The sequence below is a fragment of the Loa loa genome (assembly GCF_000183805.2).
Source record: "Loa loa unplaced genomic scaffold supercont3.40, whole genome shotgun sequence".
Classification (NCBI taxonomy): domain Eukaryota; kingdom Metazoa; phylum Nematoda; class Chromadorea; order Rhabditida; family Onchocercidae; genus Loa; species Loa loa.
In genome coordinates, this window is record NW_018108220.1 from 174,666 (window position 1) to 187,978 (window position 13,313).

Genomic DNA, 13,313 nt, shown 5'->3' on the forward strand with positions numbered 1-13,313 from the left:
AAGAGTGTTAATTGATTTAAACGTTTCAAATTTCATTCCTCCTACCTCCATGAACCCACAAGAGAATCGAATAATCACGCATAAAACCTGAAACAGAAAAAATCCCCACGTCCAGTGACGTTAGAAAACACCGTTTTGGAGATGGACGGACCATACAATACCAGCCGTCACATGGGGAACTAGCACAGGGTTATCATGGAATTTACTTCAATTCTTCGGTCCACTGTTTTTTCCTTGCTGCTTTTATGGGAAACCTGATGCAACAGAGTAGCTAGACAGTGCAATTTCTTGGATTTCGATCCATTTCCTTCTGTAGGGTTTTCCTTCATTGTGCATTCTGTTCTTGGATGGGACATTAATTACCCAAGTTAATCTTAAGATTTGAAGATGCACAGTCAGTCATCAGATGACCGCAAATTGGAAATTGTATCTGGAGTCAAGGACGTGACATCAGTAGCACAAACATTGCCCTTGAACACCTCGACGTCACGTGTGGTCGTTAGTCAACAGAAATTACTTCCAGACTCTCAGCATGCAGTTTTACTTGCCAGTGGTTCCGTTCCACTGGGCACCTCTCTCAGGTTAATTTTTATTTGCATACAAGTACCAATTGGTGTTGCAGCATTTGCGTACAAACACTGCTATACATACCTGCATAAGCTTTACATCAACTCGAAGTAATTTTGTCACATGGCAGTTTTCCTTTCCAGTTATTTTCTAGCTAACATAAGTTCCAGAAATTTTTTGGATTTTCAGCCATCCTAATAGATGAAGAAGACTTGTTATTCAAGGTTGATGGTTGACATTCTTTCTTGTTGCTTACAATCAACCTATTCCCAATACTTCGTAGTATACCGTTGGCCGTTAGCACTGTAGATCTGTAGAACAACTTGAATTTCAGAGATTTTGTGAACGATCTAGACAATTATGTGCCAACAATACCCGATGCTGTTACAATCCATTATATGAAGAAGAGTGGGGTCGATTGTGCAGACTCACGGGTTATACGTTTATTCTCACTTGCAGCTCAGAAGTTTACCTCGGATATTATTTTGGATGCTATGCAACAGGTATTTCCACTTTATTCTTTGTGCAGATCAAGGGAATAACTAAGTATCTTTTTCTCAGTCACAAAGAAGTTCGAATTTTTTTTTTTATTCTCTACAAAAGAAATTTTGGTTCTGTAATTAGAGAAACTGTAGAAATAATGTATTTCCCTTAATAATGACTTTAAATGCACATTATTTTCTCTATAGCAAGAAATAATGTCATTTTGCTTAAATGAATTGCTTAGTTACATCGTTTCAACTTAACATTAAGGCAATTTTGAATGTTGTGATTTTTTTAAAACATTATTTTCATGTGTATGAGTCGCTGTTCTTCATTTCTCGGAAAAAATTTAGGCACGCATGAAAGGATTGGGACAGACAAAGAAAGGTACCAAAGAAACACGTTACACGTTGACTTCAGAGCTACTAGAGCCCGTGCTTGCTGAATATGGTATCGAGCTGAAAAGGCCACCTTATTTTCATTAACTGCAACTGAATAATTATGGAATACATAAGGCGTAGAATATTGAGTCTTGCATGCTTTGTATGATATTTCGTTTACTTCAATTTGTTAGTGTATATGCGTCCATCATTTTATTGTCTCTCTGTTCACTAAACTGTTGAATTATTTTGAGTTTCCCTATGATTATTTTGAGTCTCCCTACATCTCCCTATGATGCATACTGACCACTCTTCCATATATGAATTCTTCCTCTTCCTCCTATCACTCAGAAACTGTTGCAATTAGGAAACCTTCGAATACGATGTCCTAATTTTTAAGTCCCAAAATTGTTCAGGTCGCAGTTTTTGGTGTTTCCTTGTGGAAAGTTTTCGTTTTTCAATGAAACTGCCATTACTAGTAGCATCTTTCAAAATAATTCATGTCTGGATGTTCCATATCCTCCACATTTTTTTTTTTTGAGAGAGACATATTTCTGAGTAATTTCTGTTGTAAGAAGTTCAATATTATGAGGAAATTGAAACTTTCAACTAAAAGTGGTGTTTTTGCAAATAAATATACGAATTTCATAATTTCTGAATACTGGTAAGGCTTTAATTTATATGGATGCAATGATTTACTGAAATGTCCAAGAAATAAAACTGCGAAAGGAATTTCCAGGAGGCAGTGATGAAACTTAAAGTGTTTGTTTATAAATCGTACCGAAGTGTGACCGATTTAGCATGTCGATTTTGTAACGGTGAATCCGCAGTCCACGTTGTTGATCCTCTGCTGGATTTACGTTATCGTTTTGAAGATATGGAAGGGCTTAAATGCATGATTGAAGCAAGGTACGCTTAAAATTCAAACTGAACTATCTGGTAGAATATATTCTGGTAGATTAATAAAGAGAATAGGACTTTTAAGAAAGTTGAGGCCCGCTAAGACGTCGAATTTTTTTTGGAGCGGGGTTTTTGTCATCTGTTTTGTCTTTACGGTATTTTTAAGCATTCATTGTGAAGTTTCTGTCGGTTTGCAAACTTCAATTTTATAGTTTATTTGATACTGAATCTATGAGCTTTTATTGCGATATCGTCAACAATAGTAGGGTTGAAGTGCTTATAATTGATTACCATTTTATTATGTACAGTTATTGCAGCTTTCAAATATTTAGTGAAGACAATTGTCGTTTTAGGAAATTGAAAGTTGATGTTGAAAGCGTTGCTGCGAATTATCACAGATGGTGGGATGCTTATGCGAAGTGGCGTGATTCTGCTGTTGAGGTGCGGCTTTTGTTAATTGATTTATCTAATACTAAAATAGTTTCATTTCGAACAATTTTTTATTTTACTCATAACTAAGTTTATGCGTAAGTTTTATTCTTAATTCTATAAAACTGTTTAGTCGCAAGCAGGGAATGTGTCGTATGACCGCGAATTGAGACAACGTATGCTGAACGAAAGTGAGGGACTGCTGGACGCTTTGAGATTACCTAATGATTTATCAGCATGCACTGTTCATGGAGTTATCGTTCCCTTGATTAAAGAAGTTGACAATGAACAAAATAACAAACATATGTTTTTTTTGCAAAAATCGGGTATTATTAAGGTATCATCTTCACCAAATAAATTTTTTGTCTCAAAATAGATTGTCATTCATTTGAATTCAAATATGATTGAATGTAAAAACCAAATTTTGGGATAGGCTGAAAGATTTTGTTTGATTTTATCAACTGAAAAATCACATCAGAATAGATATAATTTCGTTCTTTCCAGGTAGAATCTTCACTTTCAAATGCTCATCTCATAGGACTCCCAGCCCGTTTGCAGTATTTCCTTCAAAAATTATTCCGCGCAGAATTTACTGGGAATATTCTCAATGTAATAGCTGTAATGATGCTGATTTGGCTACATTCGCTAGTAGCTGAAAATTGTACTCCGAGATTCCGAATCAGTCGTCGTATTAGCCGTCGTACTTTTGATTAACTTCTCCAATTAGTTATTCTTTATAGGTTAACTGTAGTTCTGGGCTCTACTGATCTAATACAGCTGACTATGTACATATAATTTCTCGAAATTCAACTTCTGCATAAGAAATGGTTAAGCGTTTCGGAATTATTCTTTTTTGAGTACAATTTTTAGGTTTCTCCACCTCATTTTGTACGTGGTGCAATAATTGATGGTGTGAATATGTCGAAGGAGTCTTTTCCACAATTTACCAGTGATGCGCACAAAAGATCATTGCTTTATTTAACAGGTGGTTTTTGGTCGATTATTTTATGTATGGTATATCTATTTTTAATTTATTTACTTTGTTATTCCTCCACGAAAAATTGTGAGTTTCATTACTATGAGGAACTCGCAAGTAATTAATATTATAAAAATGCTGTTATTTTGGTAATGCTGATATTTTATATTTCCCTGTAACTTTTGCTAAAGTAGGAAAACATTGTTTTATATCAAATGGACGAACACTTCAAGTACTTGGTAGCTTAAGCAGTGGATGAAAGGAATTGAACACTTTACATTATTAATTTATAAGTACCTTCATAACTTATTATTCGATTACTTATCATTTTGAAACCAAAACAGAAATCTTTTGTCGAATTAATTCTAATACTTTCTGAGCCACAAAATTTTAGTTGATTTTTCAAAGGAACTAAAGTGAAAGGGATTTTTTTTTTTTGTGGCAGATTATACAAATCTCTATGTTTTACTGTCGCTATGCTTTAGCTGCTCCTTTATGATTCGAAGCTGAATATCTTGAAATACACTTTGTGAAACCATAATCGATTTTTATGAGTGAAGAGTGATAAAAAGGAGGCAGTTCAAATGCTTGAATTAGCAAATTAACCACAAGAAACGGTAATTCCAGGCCATAGCATTCCTTCGCTGGTTGCTCTCTTTGTGAAGAAATCCTTGGTAATGAAGACGAATAGATGGCCTCTTCGTTTGTTGAGCAATGGAGCTTCTTATGGCATCCCAGGTAGCGTGCCATCTTCCATGCTTAATTTGAACAATATTTCACAGCGATCGAAGACAATCCTGCTGTCACTCTGTAGAACGCAAGAGGAAGAGGATACTGAATATAAATTTCTGACTGAATCAGTCCAGGCAATTTTGAAAAACAAATTATCTCTAGAAATCGCTTCATCCTTTGTTCCTGCTCATAAATTATTAAATTTCGAATCTGCTGCAACTGGGTTATCAATTTCAACTGGAATTGAGGTGATTGTTTTCTTTTTTTTTTTTTTTTCAAGCATATTCAGTATGTCCGGCTTCTATTCTTCAGATATGAAAAGCAGAAATTTAAAATGATATAAGCTGAAAAACTCGTTTTTTTTTTCACAAGTTCAATCAGTTTTTTCAAAGAATTGTTACAACTTGATACTTCTTGCATGAGGATTATAAGGGTGATTTGGATAATACTGTCAGTTCTTCAGCTTATAAAAAATCTTTTCAAACTGTATCAGTTTGTTACTTGAAAAAATTTCTAGTTCATTCACTGTATGCTTTATGTGATTTATTCGTCGCTTCATTTTTTTTGTGTGCTCCTATTCTGGTTATTATAGTGTAGTACAATTGTGGGCTATCTGGGAGAAGTATCATATTAGATTCAGAGTTTTTGCATGGTCTGTGAGAATTTTAAATCAATTAATTTATCTCTTATAAACCAAAATTTCGCCAATATAGGTTGTTTATTAATCTTTACTAATATTCAGGTAGCTCGTATTTGTTCGATTGGTTCATACATCTCCCGTCGATTATGTATTTTGCTTGATTTGGAACGGGGAGGTGTTGATTTTGTACGAATGGTTTTTGTTGATATTGATCTTACAAGGTAAAAAAAGGATTCTTTTTAAACATTTATTTTTTTGAACAGAATTTTTGATGTGTCAATAGCTGTGTTATAAATCTTCCGTTCTTTCCAGAATCGTCGCTTCGATGATCGAAAAACATTTGGTATCTGGGGAGTCTTTATCAGAGAACATCCATCTATTTCTGGTTCGGTCACTTATGGAGTCTTTAAATTCTCAGAAATCATGAAAAGTGTGGAAATTCTGTTATAAAACATGTTACTTCAAATCATTTGCTTTAATTTTTCTTTTTTTTCGTAGCAATCCTGCTATTCCTCAGTCATTTTCTATAAAAATTAAAAATTTAATGATTTTTCGGAGTTGGAAATTAAATGATGATTTTTGCTGCATTTAATAATATTCAACCGATATATCTTGGTTTTCTTATAAAAGAAGATTCTGAGTCGTTTGTTTTATACTTTTAAAGACACAGTTATGGATCTCTGTATATCTGTTTTATATTTTATACGTTTTGGAGATTCACTGTTTGATGAATTTGTTTGTTGAATATTAAGATTTGTTTTGATTGTATTAAGGTTTTATTTTACTTAGACGTGTTTTTCTTGCAGTTGACCGCGTAGTACCTAGGTTTATTTGCTGTCTTTTAAACGCAGTTCAAGTAGCTCATCGGTGCTGCCTAGTTTGGACGGGATGTTTATTTTCTTACAAAAGAAACAAAATAGTTCGTCTTTTCTGCTGCTTTTATTGTGTACTTTGTAAACTTCCCGTTGTTTTATTTAAAAGAAATCCATATATGTTTCATTTTTTGATTTGATGCAAGGAAATTTCTGCTCTTTTGTATATTTCCTTTAATTGTAAACTTTTTTCACTTATATGTATAAACTTGGTGACATGCGTGACCGCTGATTACTCTGCATGACAGTAGCAAATTGAGTATGTCTCATATCATATCGTTTCGAGACGCTGAACTTTTATGTATGTGCTTTTTGTGCCATCAATTTTTCACAAGAACAGGACATTATCTGGTTTATTCTCGGTATATTTGAAAGAGAAAAGGAATTATTTTATGAGAAGAATGGATTTAAGCCCGAGAAGTTCTTTCAAGAAGGGCAATAGCAGTGTGCTGGATGAACATATTGTATTGATGCGGTGAAAAAGGATGATGAAAGGATGCGCAACATTATGTGGGAAGATGTTTGAAGGAGTGTTTGAATGCTCGATATACATTTGGATTTATCGTGGCAAGGTCACTTCAAACTAAGGGAATTTTCTTCCTGCCCTGCGATGTATGGAAATGACTCCTCAAGCTACATTTGAGCTTTTCTTTTTGTACGTTAAGTTCACCTGAAAATGATCATGTTTTTTCTAGCTTTTATGTTTTCATTTGTTTGATTTATCTTGTTTCAGTGGTGTTTCCTATTTGAAGAAGCAAATTTCTTCTAATTTCTTTTTCTTTTGCCATTCTTACCTTATTTACAGCTTGGACCCAGTTGAACATTACTGTGGTTAATTTCGCAAGAGGTCAGGGTTGTTTAATGTATGCTGGAAGAAAAAAACGCATGCTGACGTAATACCATCATATGCTTTCAACATTAGTGTATTTGAGGCTTATTCTTATTATCCATCAAACTGACATTTGTGTAAGTTATGGTCCTGAACCAGTTCCAAGTGTATCAGTTAGCAATTAACCTGTTTTCCTAATTATTTTTCATTGTAGGCACAGTTTGTTCTTTTTCCGTGTAGGCAGTCATATATGGTTATGGCTTGCCTTGTGGATTATATTTTTCTGTAATTAAATGATCAACCAAAAATGTCTCTTTATGGTCATTTTGTGTCTACCATTCCCAGCCTATAATCAACTTTTCCCAGTTAGCTCATTAAGTTAGCTCATATTGTTAGTGTAATAAAATAGATAGATCAGATGATACATTTTTTTCTGTCATTTGGTTGATTATTGCAAGTTTTGGAACGTACTGAAGTAGTTATGCCTAATCAGCATTGCTTTGCAGTCGATGACATTTTGTTCCGGTTGTTTTTTCCTTCCTTTAAAAAAAGCGACATTTCAAGAACCAGTCTTGTTGTGTGGTTATTTGCAGTTAAAGTACACCGTAGAAAACTGTTGAAAATGTAATAAATAGGCAGTAATCTGCAGGTGACCTATTTGCATCTTTCTTCTGAAGCTCTTCTTTATTGCTCTTTCATTTCCTTCAGTTTCTTTGTTCATTTTCATTTGTTATTTTTTTGAAAATATTATGTAGGTCTGAATATTTCTGCGAGTACAACACATTATTGATTGTTTCCCTTCCAAATATTTAGTCCTGGATTTTTTTTCAGAACCCAATTGCTGTAACTATAAACTGACTATTATAAATAATTTGAACTACCACAAATCAGACACGAACATAAGATGTACTATCAAATTATAGAAATAAATTGATGTGTTCAGATCCATCGGATTGGTGACGCGTTAACATTGTGGTTGGGTCGCAATGAACTAGTGTGTATCACATATGGGCAAAGGTTAAACGGAGCTCCACAGAGAGATTCGAAAACTTTTTGGCCATTATATTAAGTAGGTGATGCCTGTTTGCATCTCCAGAACACTTAAGGTGTGCATACGTGTGTGTGTCCTTATGTACCATTCTAAATCTGGTCCTGGATATTGAAAAAAAATTAGACTTTTAGCGTAGTTGGCAAGTGATAGGCCAAGCGTGGTTGAATGGACCATATTCACTGTTTTAGTGAGATACATCACACTGGGAGCATTTCATTATCGAATTCACAGGTCTTAGTCGGTCAAAACTTTGTAAATAATTCCTTTCAGTCTTAGGCAAAGGGTTGTGTTATCAGAGATATGATGAAATGGATGACCATGCTGTGCAAGTGATCAATCAGAGTTAGGTAGGATCCATCAATATACAATTACACATTAATTTAATTTTTCGAAATATCATAATTTATTAGAGCGAAATTTTCCTTTTCCTTGTTAATTGATATCCAACAAAGATGCGAGTTTCTATTTTGGATCATTATTATTTAAATTTTTAAAGTGCAATATGCATAGCACGTCAGTTACATTGAAGAAAGGCCAATGAAAGGAGGAATGGATAAATAAAGATTGTAACGATGGTATGGATGAGGAACAGTGCATTTGACGGTAATTATTTCGAAGCAGTTTGCAATGCAAGATTTGTGCTTTACTTTACCATAAGCTAATTTTTCCTTAAAAATTGTATACATCTTTTTCAAATACTTTTTGAATTGCTGGTGAAACAATTCTCAAAAAAATAAAAGAAAATTTATTAACTTTTAATAATAAATTTGTAGAAAAAAACTGATTTTTCTTTTTGATTGGGAAGTTTACAGAACAAAAGAAGGGTGAGTTTTCAGGGTGAGGTGGGTGAGTTTTCGAAATTTCCTGTGTTTTTTTCAAAAAACAGATCTGTAATTAGTATTTTCAAACTCACCCACCCACAGATGGTTTATAATTTTGCCTGGAAATTTTCACACAAAATCGATGTATCAATAAAATACATGGAATCCTTAAAACACCTAATTACAGCATAGTTTTGAAAACTAAAAAAGAGATACATTGGAGGATGAAAGATTGAATTCATCCTTTTATATTGTATTTTATATTGTATCCTTTTATATTGGAATTCTATATTGAAGGAAAGTCAGAGAATGGATTTAAGCAATATGTTCTGGTAAATTTGAATTTAACTGATAGGAAATTTCAATTTTTCAGATAGAACAGAAGGCACTATATCGATATTTTCGCTGACAGAGAACAGTGCGGTACAGGAAGGATGGTATGACCGAGACTTGACTTCACTTTTATCACGTCGAAAAAACACTACGACCTTTTGAACTCCAATAAAAATGCACGAAATAACGTAACATATAAGCTTGAAAATTTCCTCGGCTCTTTTCCTTGCCTTCCTCTCACCCTTTTCCCTTTAAAAAAAAGAATGCTTTTTTTTCAAATGTATAACACCTGGACTGATAAAATTTCTGAAAGACTATCTTTTTTTAAAATAAGGAAAGGAGAGTGGTGCAGAATGCAAAAATTTATTTGAACTAGAAGCTAAGCAAGTACTTCATTATCCACTGGGTGTAAATTGAAATATTCTTTGATTAACAGTTGTTTCTAAAGACTTATGTGTTCCTCACTTTGTACAAAGGTGTTTCATTTGGATTCAGGAAGATGTTAGGTAGTGGTGAATGTGAAGGAGTGAGGTAATGTGACCTTACTGAGGAAGTCCATCATAAGGAACTTTGTCTTTCTTTTTCCAAGTTGTCTTTTAAATTTGGTAAAAAAGAAAAAGAAGATAGTTACAGAGACTGTTATAAATGAGAAATTGAGAAAAGGAGAAAAATATAGATAATGTAGTGTTGATTAGTGTGGAATGCAGTTTGATATCTTCTCCATCGTCTTCGCCCCCATTCCAAGAGGTACTTGTGATTTTATGTGCTGATTCGTCTTTTATTTGCATGCCTTATAACCAGGTATTTTAAATAGTTGCTTCGCTTTTCGTTTATTTTACCCCTCCCAAATCATTTGATTACAATAATTCGGCAACTACTAAGGGAAGGGTGAATGAGATCACAAATTCCCGTCGATTGAATGTTCATCCATTGGTGTGACGTGTTTGTCTCGTATGTGTGTTTCATTGAGGGCATTCTTTAAAATGCCTTTGCTAGATCATTTCAGACAATTTCTTCTCTTTACAGCTCCAACTCCCTATCTCTTTACCCGAAAAGTTCTCGTCTGATGGTATCCTAATGTCTTTTCACATCTATCGTTTCAATTTTAATAATGATCGTTTACGTCTTTTGAAACATTTCATTCACTTCACATGCCGTATGCCAAAATCGTTTCTGTGTCATTTTCATCTTTAACCAATTATCATTTTTTCTTGCAATGGTTTTTCGTGAGTTATCTTCTTGAAAATTTGTTACGAATATGCTGTATTTAGCAGCCATACCAAAATGTAGCTTTATGTTAATATTGTCATATATAAACCTCCGAACAACCAGATCGCATTAAAAGAAATCAGTATATATGAGATTGTTGAACTACTTTTATCTTACTTTTATCATCTTTGGCGCGCCATTTTACAAACATGAATTTATCACTTATACCTTAATTGTCGCAGATGAAGTGAACGAACACTACTGTAATGCATATTTGCTTTGGTCTTTTTTTCCTTCTATTTGTTAATAACTGCCTACTAATCTGTTTGTCCAATGACAAACACTAGCTGAATATTGATTTGTTATGTTTTAAAAAGTGAAGGTAGAATATGAAATCTTTATCACAACTATCAAATTTCAATTAAAGTTATGGGTATCCTATTTTTGTACCATATTATTCACTTGCTTTACTTCGAAATAAAACACAAAAGCACGTAACCAAAAGTTTTTATATATTATTAAATATTTGTTGTTTTTATTTTAAAGGATAAGAAAGTAACTATGAATTGTTCGTCAGTTGAATGTAGCTTATATTGCGTTTTCAAGAACATTTCGTAAGGTGCCAAAAGTCGACCTTGAACTGATATTAGGTATCCAGTAATGCTGCAGTGATGGTCGCCTTGCCTTTCGATTCTTGCCGTCCGCAATCGGTGCTGATGTTGATGGTGTGGTGAACTGATTGAAATGCGTCATAAGTCCGCCATGTCCCGATTGTAGTAACAAGATGAGTGCATCACACCTATCATTTGTTGTTCTGTCCATCGTCTTCATCCAATAACTTGTCACAATTTCAACAGTGTTTGTGAGAAATTATGCGAATAATTTTAAGTATAAATTAGAAAGGTTTTTTTTTGAGCTTTACTATTCCATATTAGTCTCAATGGCTATGAGGACTGACTTTTACCTACACAATGTGTACCGCAACGTTTCTATGAACCATTTGAAGTATAAGAGAGATATGGTTCGTGTAAAATGTATTTTCCACTCAATTCATCACCCATTTTCAATATCTTTTTCAGATTCCGCATTACATATTGTTTATTTCAGCATCTCGCACCATAACTTTCCATTACTTCCAATTCGTTTCTTCATTTCCTCCAGATCTGCGCCTTTGTATGTATCAGTATCAGTTATACATACTGCTTATAGAGGGGAAATAAAGAAGAGTTTCTTCGGGAGCAGACAAAGAGGTACTGTACTCAGAAGTGTTTGCATTTGCTAGTGATGTATTTCCTCATAATTCTTCCTTTTTTAACGATGGTTCTCGGAAGATCGGTAGGAATGCAAAGAATGGCAGGGATGACAAAAACATGATTTATTTCTGATGAAATAGTGGTGAGTAGTGCGGTGCTGATTCAAATTCCACGTAGGATCCAATGAATGAATGATACAAATATAATGAACCATGGAGATGTGGGTGGCCTTTACATGTATTCCATTAAAAACATCCCATGTTATTTACACTGTTAACGAACTTATTTACTGCGAATCATTGTAGAAATGCTTCAAAATTATTTCCGAACTATCAACTAGATTCGCTTCTATTAGAAGTGATCAGAAAGCAACCATTTTTGATAATAATCCTCGCACATTGTGTTCAGTTTCTCAAGGAATTACTATAAATAAATTTCCATTTTTGTATTTCTTTTTCAAAATTTGAATTTAACAAATACTCTCTCTTACTCGACATAGTATTTCTAAGGGTTATCGTGGTATAAATTTTTCTAGCATTCTAAAATTCTATGTATTTCAGATGGATTTCCTGATTAATTAGCTAAAGTTACCGAAGTATTGTTCCTTCATGACTATTCTAGATATTGAATACTTCAAATACAGTCCTTCATTCTCAAAAATTTTCGCCTCTATCCTGATTCTGCCCTGTAAGGCCATCCATTTACAAGAAGGACATTCTACTAAACCTTACTTCTGAGGACACGTTATCACCGTCCTAGCAGATGAACCTTAGAAGTAAAAAGTGGGCCGATTACGCGCACGTTGTGCTTCACCACAAAAATCCACTGCACAGATTTGCATTTGTAGCAAGCGTGAGCAGAATCCTTCCCAAATCATGGTTCGTTAAACCTAGCTGCAATGATGATACGTGTGTATGTCTGTGATCGTTGTCAGGTAAGGAATGTTATCCAGTTAAAATAGTAAAAAGTGCTCATTTAATATTAAATTTCTTTTTTAAAGATACCTTTTGATTGCTTAGAAATTTAATCCTGAACTTAAATTCAGGCTCAATTTGGAGCATAAATTGAAAGTCATCTCTTTATTCGTCTAAAAGAATTTTGAAAATGCTTCACTATTTACATTTATGCAATAGCAATATATTCCCAAGAACCACGGAAAAAGCTATGGGACGATAAGTACCACTTAATTCAAAATCATTTGTTGAACTAAAATCATAGGACAGTAAATTAAAAGAATTGAAAATAAACAAACTATTAATCACACTAAGATCAATTCACATAGGCAGTGTTTTTCTGTTTCCGGAAATATATTTCATGATGAAATTAAAATATCAATCATGGGAAAGCGAAAGAAAACGATGAGAAAATTGTACAACAACGTGGTTTTAAAGTTTCATCTGCAAATTAAAGTTGAGCGTGGGCTACGAACTTCGTTCGTTTGGGAAAAAAATTGCGATGACTATAAATGCTGAAAGTAAATTATCGGTAACATATCAATTATCAGTGATTGAAAATGATTTTCGCTGTTTGAAATTTGAGTGTTGATATTTGAAGCGAAAATGGAACTAGAGTCTTTTCGAAAGAAAAAGTGACTGGAAAGATTATCAGTCTTTCAGTCTTCCTGATCTTGATTAGAGAGGAACAAATCGGTGACATTAAGTTTTCTGGAAGCGCTCTTGTCCCATCCTCCCTTCAATGTCAGCATTCAAAAATACTTCTCTGATCAGTTTATATCAAACTCATAAAATGCTCATTTAGGCGAATTTGTTTATGCATATTTAGCGAATTTGTTTATGCATATTTATTTATAAACCTGATATAACGATATTTGAAGAACT

General features: G+C 33.7%; 3 protein-coding genes across 3 annotated transcripts; 2 read left to right on the top strand and 1 right to left on the bottom strand.

Moving 5' to 3' along the window:
• Window positions 1-379: 379 nt before the first annotated feature.
• Window positions 380-1,954, top strand: LOAG_08077. The gene is made up of 3 exons (XM_003143609.2): window positions 380-581; window positions 902-1,070; window positions 1,404-1,954. Exons 1-3 carry the CDS (start codon window positions 388-390, stop codon window positions 1,533-1,535), a joined length of 495 nt encoding a protein of 164 aa, XP_003143657.1. The 5' UTR covers window positions 380-387; the 3' UTR covers window positions 1,536-1,954.
• A 113-nt stretch (window positions 1,955-2,067) lies between these two features.
• LOAG_08078 (hypothetical protein) lies at window positions 2,068-5,627 on the top strand. Its single transcript, XM_003143610.2, has 8 exons — window positions 2,068-2,339; window positions 2,684-2,771; window positions 2,893-3,096; window positions 3,264-3,368; window positions 3,630-3,744; window positions 4,363-4,715; window positions 5,210-5,328; window positions 5,420-5,627. Exons 1-8 carry the CDS (start codon window positions 2,179-2,181, stop codon window positions 5,532-5,534), a joined length of 1,260 nt encoding a protein of 419 aa, XP_003143658.1. The 5' UTR covers window positions 2,068-2,178; the 3' UTR covers window positions 5,535-5,627.
• Window positions 5,628-10,810: 5,183 nt separating this feature from the next.
• LOAG_08079 (hypothetical protein) lies at window positions 10,811-11,044 on the bottom strand (the record flags this gene model as incomplete). The annotated part of the gene is made up of 1 exon (XM_003143611.2): window positions 10,811-11,044. One exon carries the CDS (start codon window positions 11,042-11,044, stop codon window positions 10,811-10,813), a length of 234 nt encoding a protein of 77 aa, XP_003143659.2.
• Window positions 11,045-13,313: the final 2,269 nt, after the last annotated feature.

Excerpts from the sequence above, each read along its gene's own strand:
- LOAG_08077 (XM_003143609.2), top strand. The coding sequence starts at position 388 with ATGCACAGTCAGTCATCAGATGACCGCAAATTGGAAATTGTATCTGGA. Across the intron at positions 582-901 it reads CCACTGGGCACCTCTCTCAG|AGATTTTGTGAACGATCTAG; the intron begins GTTAATTTTTAT and ends CTTGAATTTCAG. Across the intron at positions 1,071-1,403 it reads TTTTGGATGCTATGCAACAG|GCACGCATGAAAGGATTGGG; the intron begins GTATTTCCACTT and ends GAAAAAATTTAG.
- LOAG_08078 (XM_003143610.2), top strand. The coding sequence starts at position 2,179 with ATGAAACTTAAAGTGTTTGTTTATAAATCGTACCGAAGTGTGACCGAT. Across the intron at positions 3,369-3,629 it reads TTACTGGGAATATTCTCAAT|GTTTCTCCACCTCATTTTGT; the intron begins GTAATAGCTGTA and ends TACAATTTTTAG. Across the intron at positions 3,745-4,362 it reads ATCATTGCTTTATTTAACAG|GCCATAGCATTCCTTCGCTG; the intron begins GTGGTTTTTGGT and ends CGGTAATTCCAG.